Source organism: Montipora capricornis, chromosome 3 (assembly GCF_036669925.1).
Source record: "Montipora capricornis isolate CH-2021 chromosome 3, ASM3666992v2, whole genome shotgun sequence".
NCBI lineage: Eukaryota > Metazoa > Cnidaria > Anthozoa > Scleractinia > Acroporidae > Montipora > Montipora capricornis.
In genome coordinates this window covers 29,287,303-29,310,067 of record NC_090885.1, presented here as the reverse complement: position 1 = coordinate 29,310,067, position 22,765 = coordinate 29,287,303, and the positions used below count along the sequence as shown (strand labels likewise).

The 22,765-nt window shown below is 40.5% G+C and overlaps 1 protein-coding gene across 1 annotated transcript in view; it reads right to left on the bottom strand.

Annotated features, from left to right (window-relative positions):
- The window catches only part of LOC138042814 (A disintegrin and metalloproteinase with thrombospondin motifs 18-like), a 41,530-nt gene that overhangs the window by 1,778 nt on the left and 16,987 nt on the right, over nt 1–22,765 (bottom strand). The window contains exons 15-35 of the mRNA XM_068888830.1: nt 22,450–22,593; nt 22,044–22,176; nt 20,927–21,049; nt 20,381–20,556; nt 19,567–19,630; nt 16,738–16,858; nt 15,720–15,860; nt 15,229–15,395; nt 14,825–14,914; nt 14,589–14,706; nt 13,737–13,879; nt 12,449–12,569; nt 11,456–11,530; nt 10,563–10,726; nt 8,722–8,860; nt 7,936–8,062; nt 5,512–5,716; nt 4,713–4,854; nt 3,319–3,477; nt 2,285–2,538; nt 1,689–1,791 (exon numbers count right to left, since the gene is read on the bottom strand). Of these exons, the coding sequence (XP_068744931.1) occupies nt 1,689–1,791; nt 2,285–2,538; nt 3,319–3,477; nt 4,713–4,854; nt 5,512–5,716; nt 7,936–8,062; nt 8,722–8,860; nt 10,563–10,726; nt 11,456–11,530; nt 12,449–12,569; nt 13,737–13,879; nt 14,589–14,706; nt 14,825–14,914; nt 15,229–15,395; nt 15,720–15,860; nt 16,738–16,858; nt 19,567–19,630; nt 20,381–20,556; nt 20,927–21,049; nt 22,044–22,176; nt 22,450–22,593 (2,909 nt within the window). The remainder of the gene's footprint in view (nt 1–1,688; nt 1,792–2,284; nt 2,539–3,318; nt 3,478–4,712; nt 4,855–5,511; nt 5,717–7,935; nt 8,063–8,721; nt 8,861–10,562; nt 10,727–11,455; nt 11,531–12,448; nt 12,570–13,736; nt 13,880–14,588; nt 14,707–14,824; nt 14,915–15,228; nt 15,396–15,719; nt 15,861–16,737; nt 16,859–19,566; nt 19,631–20,380; nt 20,557–20,926; nt 21,050–22,043; nt 22,177–22,449; nt 22,594–22,765) is intronic.

Here is a 22,765-nt window from a genome sequence, read left to right as displayed (position 1 = left end):
GCGGCATTAGCGCAAAAAGCCGCACACTTTTTCGAAAATCAATTAAAAGGGTTGTTGAATTCCCGCAAGTGTAAACTTAATGATAAAATCTTAAACTCGTGCCTGTCGATCTCGTGCAGCCGTAGAATTCATAAGTGCTACACGGCCAACGTTTGCATAAACGTAACCCCTTGTACTTGTACATATTCATTGCCGTGAATTTGACATCTTCAATTCCCACGACCTGCTCCCGTCTGACCTTGTATATATATATTATAGCTAAGGCGGTAGAGCAGCGGTAATCTAACCCGAAGGTCGTGGGTAGGGCTAACGCTCACATGGTTTACGTGGGTAGTAAAATAGCACTTCACATCACCCTTTCATAGTTAATTCCGTAGAATTCATAGAATTCGTTCTACTTTGGTGTGGTTGGAGTGAAAAGCGAGATAATTTTCATCTCGTTCCAACAACAAGAGGATTGCGTTTTCGGTGAGGCGACGCTCAAGAGACACGGTTAGAGTTCATGACCTATTTCAGTTCGAAAATAGAATGTCGGCCTCTAGCTTACAATTTATCCAGGACAACTAATAGCTGAGGAAGGCAGTAATGGTTTCAAAGGGGCACTGTGACACCCTTTTTTACTTTTTTCGGTCAAAACTGCCACCCCTTTTGCGCATTCTTAGCTGAAAACGACAAATAATACCTTCGGTGCATTACAGTGCAACGCGCCCTACCGTGTCCACCCAGCAAACTTTCACATTTGACAACTACGTGTAAGTTCGTCAACTCCACAACCCATGCAACGGTGTTCAACTTACAACTGTGCGAACTTTGCAAGGAGGTGTGACTGTCAAGCAAATTCGCACTCCCTGAGTGGCGGATAATTTGTAAAAAACTTTGTTGGGTGACCACGGTAAGGCGCGTCGCATTGTAAGTTGTTTTAAAGACATTGTTAGTCTTAGAAGTTACGAAACCAACTTTTGGAGTGAAGTGACAATCCATTTCCTCACGGAGGAATGAAAGGTATTCGTTGTTCAGATGGGTCTTTCCGTGACTCCCCCCACCCCTTCTGGTAGCAATTAATGTAGGGATGTACACTTTTAAAAAGTAACTGTCAAAAACAAAATTTAAAATGAAGGAAAATTAGAGTTATTTGAAAATGATAAAACGACTGGTCTGTCCCAAGAGAGGACAAAGTGAGAGAACCGATCCCCACGTTTAAAACGTATTTTTAGTTTTGCAAAGCTATTTTAAGTTCTCGTCTCCAATGCCGCGCACATGTGACCTCTCACGGTAAAACGCACACTAAAAGCGCGTTCCCGTTGAACGGCTTATTTAGCGTTGGAAGTGTTGGAAAACTCGTTGGCCGTTGGAAAGCGTGAGGCGTTGGAAAGATTGGCAACCCATTATAATATTTTTTTACAACTGTTGGAGGTGTTGAAGAAAGCGTTGAAGGTGTTGGAAAAGCCGTTGGTGACCCGTTCAACGCGGAAGAAGTCACTTTCCCGTTGAACGGGTAACGGTCACGGTGAACGTTTTCCTGGGAGAGGTCGCCTATTTAAAATTTCATTACGTCATTACAACTGGTCAATCAGGTATCTCTCTAAAAAAGCTGCGTAGCTAAAATTAGATTTTTAATTGGGGCCTCTCCTTTGTATGGGGGATCGGATCTCTTAACTCGTCCTCTCTTCTCTGTCCATACAACCCACCGGCTTCTGTTATTTTTTCAGGGCATCCACCTCTTGTAATTTTGATATCATCTAATGCTATGTCACTAGAAAATCCTCTCCCACGGATCCCTTCCATTATTATCTGCAAGAAAATCGTATGCGTTTGTTGATCACTTATTAATCTCTAGCAAATTACATTTTTATGAGATGCCTTGTGGTTAATTGCCACGCCTGTCTTGATTCTTATTCTTCTTATGATGAGCTGTTAAGTTTGTAAACACAGGTCGTATTATTTACTGCCAACGGGTTTTAATACTCCGTTGAAATTGGACATGACAGGACTATAGCGTGGTTCAACGTTGGCAGACCAAAATTGGCCGGGGAGAAAGTGCTTCCTCTTTGAAAAACTTGTGCAGTTGGTGAGGGTCTCTGGTCTTCTTGGATTAGACGTACAAACTTTAGGCCCAGTCTGAAGACACTAATAGGGGTGCTTCAAACTAGTGGGAAATTAACGAAACGAACCCAAAAACTGATCACAAAATTCTCAACTATCACAAGACCCTCTATGGCTTATCTCCGCCCTCTCGATCTCCATTTTCAATACCCCGTACACAAAGAACGCAATAAAATCTCACCTGATATTTCACATAAGAGAAAATGGAGAGTGTTCCTCTATGCCACTCGTTTAGCTGATTTCCGTACTTGTACCACAATCTTCGCTCTCTGCGATGTGGACTTTTGGACAGCACCCGAAGCCATCCCATATTGGTACCGTACATGTGATACCAAAACTCCAGACACACTTTTCCCGGTTGTATCATTGCACTTATCAATCTCGCGCGATCATTTCTTTGTTGCGGCTCGGACGCCTCTGTGTAGGCGTATACACCTGAGGAAAAAGATGAATAAGTAAAGTACCAAAGACTAAAGATGTGCCTCATGTGCCTTCCATGGACACTGATTGTGACTGAATGTGTAATGTTGCCCAACCAGATACTCCCTGCTAGCGGAGGTTGCTTTTCTTTTTGTGTTCGCTGGGCTGTCGAGTCAGCTGACGAGTATGGGAAAACAGACCTCTGCCATGAGTCGAACTCACTCTGATCCAGTCCACAAGCCAATCTCGTACCCAGAGTCCGCGGGCTTTTTGGTCAGCGGGTGAGCGCCCGGAAAGACTCTGGGATAATGGACTCTATTTTCCCAGAAAACGTGGGTTCTGGTGTTATTGCGCTTGCTTGAGTAAAACAGAACATGCTTGAAGCATGCTTGAGTGCTCAGTGATATGTTTGCTGACTGTGACTTGAGCCCGCTGTGTCCTGCGCATTCCTTTACAGTAATTCCGCTGTTGTTAAGTGAGCCCTCACAACATGAAGTATCACGTGAGGATTCGGTCGCTAAGCAATGGCCGCGCATGCTCAACACGGTGAGTTTCGACCCATGGTAGCGCTATCTTTTCCTGTACTCGTCAGCCCAGTGAACGCAAAAAGAAAAGAGACCTCTGTTAGGAAGGAAATCTACGGAATTTCGTCGACAAATATTTTCCCAGTTTTTCGTTTTTTGGCAAGAGTTGAATCAAATTTTGAAAAATATTGGTGAGGACTGAAGGGTTTACTTCCGATGTGTACACACGTTTAATTCCTAAAAACTTGTCCGATTTAAAGCATTTCCGAACCTTTGGAAGTTCCCAGAGTATGGTCGTTGGATGGTCCGGTATTTCTACTGGGTGTGCTTCCATTCCATAACGTCCAGTCAAACTGGTGCACTCTTGAATTCTCAAGATTTTTCCACTGACAGAAACCCTTCTCAAATGAACAAGACATGTTCCTGAAAGCTGAGATGGAAGAGGAAAAAAAATCCTTAGAATGGGCAATGATCAGTTATAACTTTAATAACCTTATTACTTACATTGCACGTGTTTCATATATAGATGCTCACATGCGCATTGCAATAACTAGATCAAGTAAAGCTACGATCCTCGCAGTTATGCACGCAATTTTAGCAATTGAACCCGTGACCTCGCGATAACAATAACTACAATAAAATTGAAAATATACAAATAAAATACATTAAATTCTTTACATTAGGAAAAATAACATGACAACGAACAAATGGATATATAAAACTAGTGACAAAATGTGTATTTAAATAAATGGATCTTAAATAATTTCGTGAAAAGTTCTACTGTCTTGGCATTGCGTATGTCATTCGGAAGTGAGTTCCGAATGACATTTGCTCCTGCAAATGCGCGGTCACCCGATGTTTTGAGTGTTTTTTACTTTTGGTGGTACAAGTGATATCTCATCGTTTGATCATGAATTATATCTTGTTAAAGTTCTAATGATTTCTAATGAGGAGGTGACCAACAATATTCAATAAGAATAGTCGAAACAACGGCAGATAAACCGTTTTGAATTTTGAATAACTGCGAAACAGTCGCGTAAAAAGGTTTGTTATAGCAGGACTCAGGCTGTGGCCTTGTTGGCAGGTTGTGGTCGGGCGAACTGTGCTTAATCTGAATATTGACACAATAGCGGAGGTTAAGTGACTTATTAGTCTGGTTAGTTAAAGCAACTGACAGAAAATGGTATTGAAAAAGAGATTTGAAGGTAGCTGCCAACGATTCCTGATCTACAGAACAATGCGCCTGGCCTGAAAGAGATATATGCGGTGTAAATATCGAGCGCGACCCGTTTGGCCAAATTTTTTGGCCAAAGGAATATTAATTACAAACTCTTGGTCCACTTTTCAAGGCTATCATTTTTTCCCGAAATTCTCGGACATTCTAGTTGTCCATTGGAAAGACACTGTAGATGCGATTGATTTGACCTTAAAAATCAAGAATTTTCTGGTCAAGGAAGAATGGAATAAGGCGAATTAATCGAAGTACAGGTTTCAGAAATTCTGGAATTCAAACCCATTTTTTTTACCCAAACGGATCGAGCCATTTACCTTCATGTGCTATAAGACCTGTAAGCAAATTTAGTATCGAGCCTGAAATCCCGGCTCCAAATTTTAACAATTTTTACTTCGTCACCCCATTACTTTCGACTGTTAAATAGAACTTACTCTCGCCTTCGCATGGTTCATTCTTACAAGTCATTCTGGAAAGTGGTCTGAGGTCACGTGGACAAACCAATGACACGTCACCAAGGATGTCTCTACACGAAACCGAGCGGTACTGGCGCCCATTCCCGCAAGTGGTGGAACACTAAATCAAATGGAAACAGAACAACGTACGATATGAAGGTATTCCATTTATAACGAAGACTGTTTTATTGTTTCCTCCAAGGCCAAACCAGTGACAGAGAGAAGATTGCTGTCCATTTGATGTGCGAATTAGAAGGAGAATGAGAACTAAATCGCATGTTCAATACCAATAAAGCCTTAGGCCTACTGTAGCTTTGGAAGTTTTCATGAAAGCCAAAATACAGTTTGGCGTTTAAAGGTGAGTTGAATTGCGCACTCCAAGTTCAGAATAGGAAACTTTAACCCATACAGTAGTTGGTTTGTTCTCCAAGTCAACCATCGATTCATCAAGGGAAACGAGTTTTAACAATTTTAACTAATGTAAATTTCCTGGAAACTAGATAGATTTTTTAAAGTCCTTTTTAGAACACTCTGTTTTCCCACCTAATCGTTCAACGAAAAGAAAAACAAGAGATTCTGAGCAATGCTAATTTACTCTAATGAAGGGCTGACGCTCGAAACGCCATCTTTCAAATTTCTTTACGGTGATCAATTTACTATATTCACAGCACCCGGTTGATAAACACACTTCTGCGCTTCGCTTCCCTACCGACGCAGCACCAGAGTTCCTTTAGAAGCAAAACCCATTTACGAAAAACGAATGATTTTTACTTCATACCTTTGTCCAGTTACCCACAATCCACCGCGCAGGACATGGTTGAACGTTACAATCTTGTTCGATCTCAGGAAGCGCTGCTGCGCTACAAAGAGTGGAGTTGCCCTGGACATTTGTTTGAAGGCCTCTGCATTCTATTGTACGAGTTTGACTGCCACCGTTGCAAGGCGAGGAGCATTCACTCCATTCAGAGACTTTCCACACATAGCTTCAAGGTAGGAAACATTTAAAAGTTTATTAGCATAGGTATCGAGGCCTTAAAACGGAACATCGGATGATGAGCTTCTTGGCCACAGTTCATGATTCGTTACGTCATATCCTGACATGACCCAGCTTTTGAAAGGTTCACTTGTGTTAAAGTGCTACTATTATCAAAAAATCCTTTTCTGTTTTTCTTCAGATTTTGAAAGCGCAATCTTTGTGAAAAATTTGAGCTATCATTTTTATCCAAAGGCTGTTTATTTTTAGTGTAAGGTTTGGATTTCACGGTACGCCATTACTCACGTTCAAAGGTGACCGATTGGACCTCAGAGGGTTGGATCTAGGGGAAGTAACGTCATTTAGTCACTAGCTTAAAATTTCAGCGTTTACGCGCAACTTATTATATATGCAAAACACGAGTTTAATTAAAAATCTGAAAGCCTGAAACTCCCGTGCTGCATATTAATTCAGCCGCGAACACACGCATTGCATTCTTAAAGCAGTGAGACTTTGACGTCATTTTCTCCTCGACCCAGCTCTCTCAACATTTTAAAGTTAGTAATGGCGGACCAATAAATAACAAAATTCCAGTTAAAATAAACAGGTGTCTTTTTAAAATCAGAACTTAAAACTTGGGTCACTTAGTGTTTAGATAACTTAGTTTTGAAATCCAAAGAAAAAGAGGAACATGATTTTTTGGTCGTAGTAGCACTTAAATTTGCCGCTCTTTGTTAGGGCCGATATAGTACCTACCCTCAGATTTAGCTACGAGTAGGAGATTGAATACGAGAACTGCCCGGGGGTAGAGTGGAGAGTGCATTCGCCCCCCTCTAGTGTGTCCTAGGTTCGATTTTCTGACTTGGCGCCAGACTTGGGTTGAGTTTGTTGGTTCTCTACTCTGCACCGACAGGGATTTCTTAAGGTGTTCCGGTTTTTTCATCGAAAGACAACAACCAAGGAACAAGCGGAACTTCCGCTCGTTCGCGCTTCGCACTCGCTCCCAAGATCGACGAAGGACACAAAGAGGGACTGCTCGCAGTCTATAGCTAATGGGCCATTTCCGAGTTGCTGTTTGTCTCGGTTCCGAAGTGAGTCTTGGTGCTCAACTACTGTAAGGGAAATGAGTTTGACTTGCATAAGAATACGCAACTCATTTCCATTTGAATGGTTATGCACCAGGACTCGCTTTGAAACTGAGGCATGCAGCAACTCGGAAATGGGCTATTCAGTTCTCGGTTGTTTAAAACGTGGATACCGTAAAATTCACTAGATAAATCCAACTTTACGTTGCTGTATGAAAACCATGAAAACCATTTGACTTATCCACTGGATAACGCCATTTACTCTCCTAACAACTTGAGCCCGGTGTATGAAATTGTGTATACCGTCGACATACCGCTCTGCCGATGGGCCCTCGAACCCTTTACAGCAGCTTGCAAACGGCAACTTATTTCCGGCTGTCATTTCTTTTTCCGACACCCGGAAATACGTCAGAGCATACGTCATGTTACCTTATCCGGAAGAGTGTTTACATCACTTCAAAGTATAGTACAGAAAAATGGTGTATGTTGAATTAAGAACAGTACTGACGTACACAGTAAGTAGGTCTGGAAGGGGTAGTGGAATATCAGCTACCAGCTAAAGCTTTGGGCATTTCGTTTTGATGAAAAAATTTTTTACATATAATCATCCCAACTATAAACTTCCAGCCAAGTCTTAGCTCTTCAACCCCCAACAGGATCCCTTACCCGGAGCTTCCATCTGTATTGTACCCTTGAGTCATATGTGACGTATGTGACTGAGAACATACGTGAAGTGGTTCACATACGTCACATACGTGAAGTGGGTTACATACGTCACATACGTATGTGACGTAATAAATGGCTGACTATAGGTCTCTTATGATTGGCTATTGTGAAAACACGCACTAAAGCCCCCCTGCGCGGTGCTTCTAAAAATAGAATGATACGGGAAAGGGTTGACTCAGAGGGTGAATATGGACGATGGAGGCTCCGGGTAACGGAGGAATTTAAAGAATTTACGAGATTTAGGAATTTAAGATTATTAAGGGCCTCTTTACATGAGCTTGATCGATTAAAAGGTCACGCCCGTCTGCCAATAAAACACCTATATGAACGGAGCTTGTTAGCAATGATAAAGCTCACTTATTCGATACAGTTGATGGAAAAGACTGGACTGCGATACAGTTTCTTTTTACTCACTAACCTCTCACAAGCTGTTAAATTACAAAATCTGGTCAAAGGTGCGGGTTTGTTGCTTGAATAGCAGTTACGTTCTGCAACTTCCGTATCATCTTCCTGTCTGAGGCACTTGAATATGCGTGTCTGGATTCCTGAGAAATCGGAAAAATGACTTGAAGAAGGTATCAGATATCCTGTTTACCCAGCTCCATGAACTAGTTTTTCTTGCCACTTGAAATCTCCGTGTCCGTAATTTAGACTCACTGTTTTCTCTTAACGGAGAAAAATCTGTAACTAAGGAACAACACTGACTAAACGTCATATGAGAACGCGTTGAAGAACCGCTTTGACCGGATCAGTTTCACACAGATTGGTTGGTTTGTTTAATCTTGAATGTGACTGTGAGTCGCTAAAAAAGCAACTTTTCCTAGTTTATGGCTCGTCGTCCATTTTTCTTTGTAATTTAGTAGCTACACTTAACATTTTGAAACTAATTTTTATGTCATAAACCTTTCAAACATTCGCCCTCGGGAGAGGGCCCCAGCGAGTACCACATCACTTTACCAAAGGTCGCAAGTTTAAGAAAGCTATCATCAACGCTAAAACTTCACACGATGTTATTGGAGCAAATGTAGTGAAAGTTCATTCTAGTTTTTGCGGAACAATTTAAGATAAATTTTAAGCTAATCCAAAGAACTGTTTTTCTCCACGAATGAGGAAATTCCAGACCTAAAAAACTTGCTCGGGAAATAGTAAGAGTATTCTTCAATCCATTTCCTGTATGACAGTCCGGCAAAATGGGGGTACAAACCTTCACCACATGTCCTGGAGCAATCCGACCATTTGAAATGCGACCAGTAGTGCTGAAGTCCTGTGCTGTTGGGTTTGTAAAACTGAAATCGTAGATTTACTGGTGCTGTCCCAGTGGCTCCTTGGTCCCTGATCTTCACCTGCGAAAAAAATCAATACGCCAGTCAATTTTTTTCTTACTGGCAACCCCAGTAAATTTATCTCTTAAGTCGTCAGCTAAAAGACAAGGAGTTCATATATGATTCATATATGAATCGCAGTTCATATATGATTCATTTCGCAGTTCATATATGATTCATTTCATATACAATTTCATCATTGATTCATTCCTCACGGGACCATTAGAACCCACAAATGACCAGCTCCCAACGTCAGTGGCTTCATAGCTCAGTTGGTTAGAACGTCGCACCGGAATCGCGAGGTCACGGGTTCAAACCCCGTTGAAGTCCTGAATTTTTCAGGCTTCTCTACGCAATTGTAAAAATTGCGTTCATAACTGCGAAGATCATAGCTTCACTTGATATATTTGACAGTATTGTTAATTTAGGTAGATGAGCTGCTTAGCCTGGTTTTCAATTGAGTGTCGAAAGTAATTAGCGAATTGTTTTGGTTTTGCATTACTTCACTCAGTGATTGGTTCAAAGTTCTCGCGCCACTTTTTCAACCAATCAGAAGTGAACCGAAACCAATTGTGGCTCGCACGTGCACAGTTTCCCGCGCTTTTTGTCGGCTACGTGTAATAACTTCAAGTTTTGATTGGTTTACTGGATTGTTTCCTTTCTTTTTGATTGGCCAAAGTAAGTGCTTTGAGTCTCTGTCTCAATATTTCAAAGTTAGTAATGGCGGACCCGGCGTTCAATGAACTTTAAATTGAATTAAACAAGCTCATTCTGTTTAGGCTCGGAAATTCCCCGGTCTTCTGATAAGTAAACACACTTTCGAGATGTGAAAAACAAGGCAGTGAGTTTTTTTATCGAAATAGCTCCTGAAGAAACCTGTCTGGTTTTCTACACTGTCGTCAGATAAAAGGCTTTGAAGAAACCGCAATGCATCCTCACGGATTGATAATACGGTTAGCATATCCCGTGTGACCACACCCAAAATACGAAAGGAGCTCTTTGTTTTCGAACAGGACTTTAAGCAACAACGACGAACGACGACTACAGCAACGGAAATGCCCGAGAAACAGTCGTGCTGCACGTGCGGCGGCAATTTGAGTACATTTCTTTGTCGCAGTCTGCAAAAACAACAACGCGAAATAAACAAATTTGAGGTGATGCGGAGAACGTGAACACCCGACAATGAATTGTCAATTTTTTCGTTAAGTATTCACGCCATTCACATCAGGTCAATTTCTGGATAGTTGCTTCACATTTTATGTCTTAAGGACGGTGCCTAATAATTTAAAGGTATTTTTGCACGGTTTACTGAATATGCGGGAAATGCAGATCTTAACAAGTGTTATTGAAATCCAAAAAGAAAATTGGGGGTAGCCACGCATTTTTCGAAGATAATTAATCAACAATATTTGTAAAAAGCTTTAAAATACAAAACAATGTATGGCGTTCATTTCCAAATTGAAGCTTAATTATGTCTGAAAAATGCGCGGTTACCCCCAATTTTCTTTTTAGATATTGATATTACTTGCTAAGTTCTGCTTTCTCCGCATGGTTTTGAATCGCGCAAAAATATCTCTGTATTAATAAGCGCTACCCATGGGAAATCCGAGTATCTCGAGATGCGCAGAACGTATGCGCAATAACAATAGTAGGCACCGTCCTTAAACAACTTGGAATGATCCCGAAATGATTACAATAACTACTTACAATGTACAATGCTTACCTTGACCATGATCCTGTCCTTGATAGGTCCTAATGAGGTTATTGCCTCTTTGTCACCCTGTCGTCTGTAAGTGAATTTTGACCCAGCAAACTCGTATGCCATGGACACGACGTTCTCATCAGTTACATCGATTTGGGGCTTTTTTGTTCCAGAGGCGACTAAAACTTTAAATCACAACACAAACATTTTTTTGATTTTTTTTCATAAATGCTTACACAAATGCTGGCCCAAATTAGTCCTATGTGTAAAAAAGATGGAACAAGCAGAAGTGTGAAAGTTCTTGCAACAATCGGTGTTATCGTTATCTCTAAGAACATTACTGCTGACTAGATTTCAGGGGAATCATGCAAATGTAACCAACATCATTTCAAGACTTAAATGTTTTCATGTAAGGGCTCGTAAATCCATCTGTCACTGACTTCCGCCTCGCTCTCTTTCGCATCGTTAAAACGGTGTTTACTCACAAAAAACAAAGAAGTAAACTTGATTGGCCCGTTCGAGGCTTTCTTGGTCCATTCCCCTGGAACATGGCCGGCGTCCATGCCGGTCAAATCAAATGATTGCGTACCCCGGGCCTCTAGTTGATGTGTTTAGAAGCGAGTTCAGGGAGTGCAAAACAAGAGTTTTCAGTCCCTCGGGACTCAAAATGGTCGCGAGGTGAAAAAGGCCCATGGACTCTGGAGACGAGATTGAGTGACTTCAACCATTTTTTTTCTATCATTATAACATGCGCCAAACGCGGAAGGGATAGAGGGCCGCGAAAAGGGCTTTATTTATTGACATTGAAAAGGATCGGTACATATTACCTTAATAGCGTTAAGAATCTTATTGGGTGGTACTCGAAGTAAGTGCTTATTAAAAAATGCCTGCCATTATCGACAAACTTTACTTACCGAGGTCATTTGGAGACGAGTCCTCGAACATGATATTCGTTGCACCAACAGGACATTCAAGTAACGTCTGAAGATCTGAAAGATTTAAAAAAAGAGTAGACTTTTACAAATGGAACGCACAAGGACCCTGTAGTTTTGTGGGAACCCTGTGCCACAATGCCAGGTTACTTGGCACTGAGCTTGTGTGCCATGTGATACACTTTATTTCAAAATGGCCGCCATTTTAGTATTCTTTTGTTTCCATGGAAAATTGGCCCTTATGGCCTCGTTCAAAGTTAAATATTCTTTTTAATTTACGTTTGAAAGCGAGGCCATAAGGGCCGATTTGCATGGAAACAAAAGAATACTAAAATGGCGGCCATTTTGGAATAAGGTGTATGGCAGACACGAGGGGAATTATAAGAAAGGTTGTGTTAATCAAGGCCATCCGTTGCTAATAACATTACAGACCCCACTCGCGTACAAGAAATTACAGGTGACAAATGTCTTTAAGTAAAAGCTGCCCATCTATTCAAAAACCGACTAAAACTAACTCGTGATGAAATAGGCCATTTTCGCGATATATTGAAATTGAGCTTGAAAGAGAGGTTTAGAGGGCGAAGACAAAGGAAAGTGGATGATGTGCTAATATTTTTCACAGTCATTTCAACTTGTTTCTATCGTGTCTGCCTTCGAAAATGGCCTATTCCAACCAATGTTGGAGTTTTGCCCCTTTAACGAAAGCCTTGATTGAAGGCCATGAATATGATAGAAACCAAATACAAGATTAGCGAAATTGGGATTTGACAACTCGGATCAACTCGGCGAGCTCAGCTTGTCTTATGTCTTAGCTGTGTCGTCGATCCAAGCCGCCACGATACTCCTCTTCGGGGAAGGTTTGAGGCTGGATACGGCTGAATCCTAAGCACGCACGTCAACCACATCAAATCCATCAAAAAAAGAAAGACCCAAACACATTTTTCACGTATTTTTAAATTTGTACCGACTACCGACCTTCTTTAGGTAAAGTGGTGATGGATCCTGCTGTTTCATAACACGTGTCGTCATTGCCTCCACACACACCGCAAGTGTCAAGAGTTTTGTTTGATCCCATGACACCATCACAGTCAATTGTCTATCGTTAATAAAGGAACAAACATGAAAAGTAAAAAGCGAATCGCCACACGTAAATATTGATTATACCTCACATAGTCCGCGCGCTACATTCTAAAGTACAACTCGCCTTAAGTACATTATGAAGAAACCGGAAAGCATTATGGGTTAATTATTAGCGGCAAAGGTCACATTCCACAGGTCAAGACTAGGAATATCTGCTCCACGGAGGAACAAGTAAGCCAAAAGTTCTCCCTAGACTTGAAACAACATTTTTGCAGAGTGATTAGGGCTAGGAGACAGTTTTGTTCTGTAGCACAGGGACATGTCATGTACACTGACCTGTGTTTTAGACGTTACTGGCCATATTGGACGGCGGGAACTAATGTTAAGCTATTCATCCGGTCTGCAACCGTAATGTCTTAAAGATAATGAAATCTGAGAAATATTTTACTGAAGGAGATTATGTTACTCCTGGTCACACAATGATGGCTTATTTCATTTGCCCCAGTGATGTACCTATCTTTCGCGATTCAGGGATATGTAGTATCTTTGACGAATTGATTATTTTATATTATTTAATTTTCAACCTCGGTTAATACATTTCTCGTGCTCTGATTGGTTCACTCAATCTTGGTTATCAGCTCATATACCTTAGTTTGACCTTATATGGCAATTGATTGCGCTAAGCGTTGCTAAGCGGAAAGCGAAATTTCTCTCTGAATAAAGCAAAAAGAAAACCTTTTTGTGGAAAGTTTGGATCAATTCCGACGATTTGAAGTACGCGAAAGGCAAGAAATGTTTTTGTGATGAGAGCCTGCGTCTCTCTGACCACAAGGTATTCTTCATCAAGGTTTCTTTGATTTCGCTCGGATTTTCTCGCTTTTTTCGTTCGTATTTCGTACTTCCAAACTTTTGGAGTTTAAGGAATTTAATAAAACAATTATTCCATTCGCGCTTGTTGGATATGAGACTGGTTATAACCAACTCATATCCAATTCGCCTCGTTGGCTATTTACCATCTCATATCCAACGCGCGCTCATAGAATAATTGTTAAATAATTGACAGGAAAATAAATCATAACCACAGGTACCGCTGTTATAGAGCTCACACGTTCATTTAGGTGAAACCTCAGTGGGTTCCAAAATTAAAAGCATTTATTCTCCGAGCTGGTTTGTATTTTCCTACCTGACATTGTCCTTGAATACAGACGTCAAACAAGCCAAGGCTGTCATGACATGCTGTTCCATTTTCTACCTCCACTTCAACAACGTCAGAATGTTTGTCATTTTCTGCTTCACAAAATTGATGACAAGGATTGAGGGCTATTTCTAAAATAAAGAAGATAAAAATGTTTAGCAGTATAAGGCGTAAAAAAGTTATAGAACGTAAGTGGCCGGTTTTTTGTACGCGCAACATCAAGACAACAAAACCAAATTATAATAATTGAGAACAAGATAATCTTAAATATAAATATTTACATGGGTTATTTTGGATAATTTTCTATGTGAATTTAATAAAATATGTTATAAACTGATCTTCTTCATCACAACTATCGTCATGCCTTAACTAAAGTATGAAAAAGCAATGACAAAAGACACAAGTTAAGTACAAGATAATTAATCTGTGCTTATGTTGCTAAGGCTTATGCTTCAGTCGTTTATAAAAACCACCCTTAATATTTCATTTCTTATAAAGAGCATCGGTGTATTTTTGTCCGGCAGCAGTTTTATTCCCCCCAAAAGAACAAATAATCACTTCTTTCTTGCAAACAGTTTAAAGCCAAAGAAACAACCTGGCTTTCGACAAAGTCCCGTTTCTCTATTCAAAAATCGCCTAATTCTCCCGACATCCCTCTATCAGGTCCATATAGAGCTCTGGACCTCTTGCAACTCCGATACTCTGCCGCATGGTGACCTTCGCTCTGGCAAAATCTTGCTTTGATAGCTTAGATCAATCAAACAGCATCCTTCCTTAGCCTAAAAAGCCTTGGCCGAACGACAATCAATGAACAAATACGCTATTAGCACAACAACTCACGGTTATTGATCGTTGTTAGTCTCATCAGTCCCAGGCCACATGGGTTGTTTTCCAAGGAAATATCGTCCAAGCCGAAATCACTTAGGTAACCATCACCCCTGATACCTTGAAATATAATCTACCCAATAAAAAAGAGAAATCAGAATATCCAGAATTGAAATAGTTTTGGAACTTTAATGATGACGCTTCCGAACTGACCAAATTCGACAGAAGTTCATTCAGAAAGTAACACTAACTCTGTAAGGCTTCTTGCTGAATATAGTGGCATATTTCAACACCCATCTGTTTCCACGATTTTCGTTTACGCTCCAAACCAATTTTTCTCCCTGCAAGGGGAACAAACAAACAAAAAAAATCATGTACTTTTTCTATTTTACAGTTAATCCATTGCATGTTCGTAACTTCTGAAAGATGAAAGGAACCGAAAAAGTTAAAATTTTCATTATGTATTCTTCATCTTTGTACATTTTTTAATCTACTGACTACGCGATGTTCCCACTGAAAGTTCTGAGTGTTTTATGTTTGCTGATTGTTAAATCCACTACTTTATTCGGTTTTACCCCTTTACTTCAAAACCAACATTTCATTTGAGTAAACTAAATCTTTGCTTTGCTGCTTATTGTAAACTTATTGCACGTACCGCATCTGTTTGGACGATAAGTTGGAGTTGGCCCATATGAATATCACTTCCGAAAGCGTGATACCAAAACTTAAGGCACGCAACACGCATGCCTATGTACTTGCTAACAAGGCGAGCTTTCCATCCAGGGCTTATTGGGCGTGAAGTTTCCAAATATACATAGTGACCTGCAAAAGAGAAGTTATAAAAACAAATTTCTAACCATTGTGTTTGTCCTAAGACACGGCTGCTGTTGCTGTTCCCAGAATGGTTGAATAAGCTTCAAATGTGCGACGCGTTTTGAAATGGCGCAGAGAAAGGGCTTAAAATTATTGGAAGACTTTGTTTTGAGGAATCGTGCACGGTTGACCGAAGTCCTGATCTGAGGGCTTTTGCTTGGCTCTGAAGAACTGATCACAGATGCATCTCGATTTCCGCGTGAGACCAACTCGATAAAAATAACCCATGTTTCAACATGACGATACCGCCACAAATAATTCCTAAACGCTCACCAAGTTTTCCTTTTGTGTGATCCGTCGACGGCCCTGTACCAGCTGTGGGAGTGCCACCCCTATTGCGTCGCCAGTCGTAGTCATCTTTCACGTCATTTGCCCAGCCACACAGGTCATTTTCAAAGTCACAATCGATGGTAGCTGGTGACAATGAATATGCGAAACGGTAAAAGTGATTTTCGAACTTAGAGCGGTTTTCAATTGAGTTTCGAAAGTAATTAGCGAATTACTTTGGTTTTGCATCTACTTCACTCAGTGATTGGTTCAAAGCTTTCGCGCCACTTTTTTAACCAATCGGAAGTGAAACCAAAACCAATTGTGGCTCGCGCGTGCACGTTTTCCTGCCTTTTGTGTCGGCTACGTGTAATTACTTCGAGTTTTGATTGGTTCACTGGATTGTCTTCGTCCTTTTTGATTGGTTAAAGTAATTACTATGGTTTTGGCTTTACGACACTCATTTCAAAACCGCTCTAATTGGACAATTTAAGCAATTGAAACCCATGGCCTCTGCGATGCTGGTGTGTTCCAGTGAAAGGACGTCAGCATCGCAGACGTCATGGGTTGCAATCCCTTTGAAGACGCCTGAATTTTTCAGGTGTCTGTAAAATGACAAATATCCAGTTAAGTGCAAGGATCATTCCTATCTTTCGTCTATAAGCCGCATTTGAAATATACATTTCTTCCATTGACAATACATCTTATTCCAAAATGGCCGCTGATTTATGCGGATACAAATTGACCCTTGTTGCGTCGTTCAAGATAAAATATTCTTTTGAATTTTAAGCTTAAGAACGAGGCATCAAGGGCTAATTTGAATAAAAACAAAAGAATATTTAAATGGCGGCCATTTTGGAATAAGGTGTATGAAAATGTTGTGAAATGATTTATTTATCAGCCCCATACGCATGGTATTTTATGGCAAATCTATTTTGCGTGTAACAATAAAAGGACAGCAGACAGCACTCTAAATATTCCTCAAAATCCTTCCGCCGTTTCCTTGATAAAAAACGTAACGTACCCGAGTGGATGTCGTAAGAAGACCACCGCTTTCCTCTAGTTCCAGCTGCTACTAAAGGTGCTCGCCTTTGACACTGCTCGTTTCGTATCTGGTCAAAAGTTTGAGGTTTTCCTGGACAGTCCTAACACATACCAGAAAGAATTTGGCTTAATACACCTTATTCCAAAATGGCCGCTGATTTATGTGCATACAAATTGGCCCTTGTTGCCTCGTTCAAGATAAAATATTCTTTTGAATTTTAAGCTTAAGAACGAGGCATCAAGGGCTAATTTGAATAAAAAAAAAGAATATTTAAATGGCGGCCATTTTGGAATAAGGTGTATAATGACGAATTTTTCATATGTTTTGCGGTTGATTTAGATTGACACTCAACTAAGACAGAAACATCTGTGCCAATAGACCAATTTCGATATATTAAAAATCAGTCTTAGATAAAAGACATCATCTCAAGGTTCCGAGGATAAAACTCATACAAATCCTTATTTTATTCTCCAGAGCCTCGAAATCATGTTTATTGTTTTAAGTTTAATTTTAATATATCGAAAAATTAGTCTGCAGGGTGTTTTCACTCACTTGATAAGTAACCTTGTTTTTCCACCGAAACAATAGGAAACGTGTGCATGATAAGAGAGCTGAATTCCCGGAGGATTAGTTGGGGACACCAAGATGGCCGCCGTTCCTTTGTTTAGGGACGTCAACATGGCCGCCGTGACGTCACGTGAAAACACTCTGAAGACCATTTTACAGTTGTGTGCTTAGTTACCTGGCCTATGAATGAAAATGAGGCTTGAGTCGACCTTGTTTTGATAGAAACCTCACTGCTTTCTTATGTAAATTCCAACTAATTAGCATGAGAATAACATCATTAACATACGAAAAGCAGGTCAACTCCAGCGTCACTTTCCTGTAAAGGCCAGGTAACTAACGACATAACTGTAAAAAGAACTATTGACAACTATTTAACCCGATGAAATGAGTTTAATTTGGTCATTTTATCAAATGAACCAAGGAGAAGCGTTGGTAGTATACACCTCATTCCAAAATGGCCATGCACCATTTTAGTATCCTTTTGTTTTCTTGCAAAATTCAAAAGAATATTTAACATTGAATGAGGCAACAAGTACGAATTTGCAAGCAAAAAAAAGATCACTAAAATGATGGCCATTTTGGAACAAGGGTTATCAGCCGATGCACAAAAAGAGTTGCTCCATATCAAGAGTGAATTAGATAAGAGTGTTGTTACAGCATGGGTGGGCTCCCCGTTCCCGCGAAAATCGGTTGTCATGTCCAGGGGCGGATTTAGGGGGGGGGGGGGGGGGGGGGCGGGGGGGCCGCGGCCCCCCCTTTCAGTTCGTCGGAGATTTATTTTTTGTCAAAATATACAATAATTTTATAATTTAGTAAGCAGTCTGTTGGAGCTTTTGATTTTTTTAGCTAAAGCATGATTTTTTGCTAATAGTATGACAAAAGTTGTGCGAAAAAGCTTTCAACTTTACCGGCGTTAATGTTATCCTTTTGAAATGACGAAGAAGACTGGATGAGAATTACTTGTCTACAGTCAACCTATTTTGCAGAGACTGTAACAACGTGAAATCTTAATGTCTATATATATAATTATATATATTTTGGTTAGGTACAATGAGAATAACATTGTGACACGTACGTGCTTATGACCTGTTCCATCAAATCAAGAACCCTGTGTTCATTGCTAGCTTTTACACTACCAAGCATCTTTTTGGATTCAGGGTAGGACTTAGCCGTTCGTTAAACCAGGGTTCGACATTAAACACTTAATGACTGGTCCCGAGGGAAACAGTTCATTTTGTTTCCCGAGAATCTCAATGTTTCCCCGAGGCGCAGCCGAGGGAAACATTGAGATTCGAGGGAAACAAAATGAACTGTTTCCCGAGGGACCAGTCATTAAGTGATTTGTTATATTGCAAAACAAATGGGTCAAACATTTTGAAAAAAGCGCTCAGATTCCAGCGACAACATCAGGCCACCTGCAACTGCACGCTCTGATCACGTGCAACAGCGGTCAACATTTCGCGGGTAACAGTGAACTGTTCCCCGTTTGACGTCATAGTTTTCGCACTGTTGCCCGCTCATGGCATTTGGCGGTAAACAGTTTCATTGTGAAATGTCATGTGACCATCAACTAGTCAATGAATGGGCGCGCTGTAGCGGCAAAAACTCCAGCTATATAACAATGGATGTTATTGAGGCATACAGGCATATTGACGTGGTGAAAGATCAGCTGGCAGATATACGCAAGGATGCAAAAACAGTGTTTGCGCATTCAGTGCATGAAAAGATTCAGGAAATGGCTAAGAAAACATACGTAAAGATCACCATCCCGCGCACTTGTGGTATACAGACACTTCATTCGTTTCTTCCAAGGCTGTTGTGACTTTGGAGCGAAGAGTCACAAACCATGCATCATTATAACCACAACTTATGATTTTATTCAATATGGAATCCTGATATTTTACTTTCCAGATTGCACCAGATTGCATGTAAGAGTACCCAAGAATGTAGCGCCTAAGGCGCTACCGAGGCGCGCTAACGCGCTCTGATTAGTATTCTTGTTCGGCCCCCACTTTCAAAAAATGTTAGATCCGCCCCTGATGTCTGAAAAAAAAAACATAGCAGAAGCAGAGACACGTGACATGGCTTCTTCTGATTGGTTAAAATTGGCGGCCCTTTGGTTTTTTCGCGCGTAAAGTGTATCTAAAAATATATTCATTTGTGACCGTGCTGGGCAAGACCGCAAAGTGATAGATCAACGCTCTTATCTAATTCAATCTTGTCCATATTTACTTCACTCACCTTTACATTGCAGACTTCAAATTTAATGTCCTTTCCCTCGCAGGGCCTGCCGTCATTTTTAGGCCTAAGACAAAAAATCATTCAGTCACGTGAAGCCGGAATTTGTCATTATCACTGCAATGAGTCAGTACGTACTGGCTTGACGTATAATCCGTCTGGGACAGCCTTGGCGAACCGGTGACTTATGGCGTGGAATTAGCTCACGGAGTGCCTTTCTACACAAACTGTGGCACTCCTTTGGTGAGTAAACGGAACTTTGATTGTATCAGAGGAGTGTATAAAAGCAAATATGTTAGAATGCTCGATACGTCATCTTTAACCATCTGACTGTGGTCAATTCAATTTGATCAACTTATATGATACGACCAATTTCCCGATTTATGTTTTGCCTATTGGGTTCGTCAAACCCTTTCACCGAATGAAACAGATAATTGCGCCCTGGTGAACTTAGGAAATGTGTCTCCCCAAAAATGTATACTTTTTGTTTAGGGTTGTTCACGTGAGTGACAAGGCTGTTATTGACCGTAACTTGTGGTAATCACGGTGATATACCACTTTCATAAATGGCGACCTCCTTTACATTTTTTTGTATTTATGTTAATTAGACCTACTGCCCTCATTTTGAAACAAATATTCTTTTGAAATTTTCTCGTGGTAGCGAGGCTAGAAAGGCTTATTAACATTAAAACAAAAGAATATTTTATTTGGCCGCCATTATGAAAGAGGTCTTTATTCTACGGATAATGATTTGTCAACCGGATGTCTTAAGTTGTCCAGCCTTAGTTGAACACTCGGGGGTTAATGGTCAACTTACATAGGGTTGTTACACTTTCTCGTTCTGTACTGGACACCAACTCCACAGGACTTCGAACACGCACTCAACTCACTCCAATAACTCCAACCACCGTGGGTAGGTTTCATCGTTGGCCGACTAATAGGAATTATGAAATCTCCATCATCGATTGGAACGCACTTTCCAAGTCGACACCACTGAGTTAAATACAAAAACGAGACATGAGGTTTTAATGGAAGTCGATTAAAGAGTGGAACAAAAAACTCCAATGATGATGATGATGATGTCCTGGTAGGCCTTCACGGTAGCAAAGTGGCGTATGTATACTTAATATTTGGCTGGAATTTATTTACATAGGTAAGGTCTTGCTCCTATTCGCGATTATACCGTGGCCCATGGGCAGAGTAACGTTTTCCTCTCAATGGCTTCGTGTTTTGGTCTTGATTTAGCTGTCAATGATGTTGATGATGAGGACAAGGATGACCAAACAATGATGGCGATAATTGTCATGATGACTGTGATGACAATAATGGGGGTCAAACGGTAAAAAAAGAAAACTTTTCTTACCTTATTTAGCCCGCATTTAGTTCCCTCTAAGGCAGGCTCTCTTCGTGTTTGACAGTAGCGGTTATTGAAATTAGCGTAAGAAAGGCGGCTACACCACAGCTCCTTGCAGGGGTCGCGTTTCATCTGTTAGTTGGAGTGGAAGGATCGTAATGTTAACTAGTTTATCCATCACTACTGGATTATATTATTTTCATTTTTTTATTTCATACGCTTTTCGCAATTCTGCGCAATCGCATCTTTAACGTCGAACTGCTTTTTGGCTTCCTTCGATTAATTTGAAACGTAGAGGAGTTTCTTAACGTAAAAACAAAGATAGCAATTGGTCGATCCACGCACTTAGGAACAAGTAACGGCGAACCATCTATTTCTCGGCCCATTTTTCCTCGAAGACATCATACCTTTCCAGCCAATTATAGGCCTCGCGAAACACTAACCTCAGTTGGTACGCTGACTGAATACTCGTGCTAACATAGCGTGGCCAGTACATTCTTAGACCTAGAACATAGTTATGAAACTCTGGAAACTTCAAAAGCGAGAATAGTGAAATCGTGCTTCATGGTAACTTCATGGTGACTATGCACAATCTTTTGTCCTCGGTTTACAAATGAGTTTGAATAAACTAATAGAAACATTTGATTGGCTGTGTTTTAGAAAAATGGCGTGGTTTGCGCAGCCTGGTCAAGACCAAAACAGAAAAAAAAAAAAAGAAAAAAAAAAAAAAGAAAGAAAAAAACCAAGAAAGTTGTCCAGTTTCATAACCATATCCATACATTAACTATGACCTAGTATGATGGTTTATTTTTCTCCTAATTTAACAATTTGCTGCACCTATAAGGCCTCTTCCGTGTTTTTTTTTTTGCTATATATGCTGATGTCCGATCTCACCCATAGATCACTTGCTTGTAAAGCGCATTTGAATATGTCAATAGAAAATGTGCTATATAAATTCATTACCATTAACTCAGTGCATTTTTCATTTGAATTCCTTCAAGACTACCCCTCACTCTGGTACCCCTGGTCTGCTTCCACCTTCATAGGCTCATTGTAGGGGCCAGTTCGAGCAGCATCATCGTGAAGTACAAAAAACAAATTCAAGCCAGGAGGCGAGGTCACTTACCCCACTACAGAATCTGGAATGGTCTCCAAACTCGCGTTGACACTGTTCATGTAGCGTGTAAATTTGACCTGGCAGCTTTTGTAAATGAGGAATATTATTTCTAAATGGAACGTCGTTCAAGCACCACAAAGATCTTAAAAAAAGAGAAAACTCGATCAGAGATTTTGTTTACAGTTGTGACAAAGAAGGTCAGCACAGCCCTAGCTATTTCACTGTCGTAAATTTACAACGCGACATAATTTGCACCGCTCTGGTGTTAAAAGACGATATCTAGTTCTGTCTCGAAATTCGCTATCGCCTGGACGACGGGGGATGGGTGTGAAATTCTATTTACTGGAATATTTGAATTCGATTGAGAGATGCTTAACGTATGTATTGAAAAAATTTCATTGCAAACGTAACACACCTCAACTTCGATACAAGATCTCGTCGGCTGCAGGGTGACCAGTAAAACCGGTCAAACCGGGATCGTACCAGTGGAGCCATAATGCTACCCTTGATGACGTCGTTTGAGCAGTTGTTGTTTACTCCGTCGTGTTCCATTCCTAGTCTGTGAAAAAGAGATATCTATCGAATGTATGAGGAGGCAAAGTTTACGTTTCTCTTAGAATTTTCGAAATAAAGCTCTGAACACCAGGATTTTTTCTTTGGCGGAAGATTTTTCTCAAGCTGCTTCACATGATCTAAGATAAGAAAGTCAACTTGGAGAGAGAAATACACAT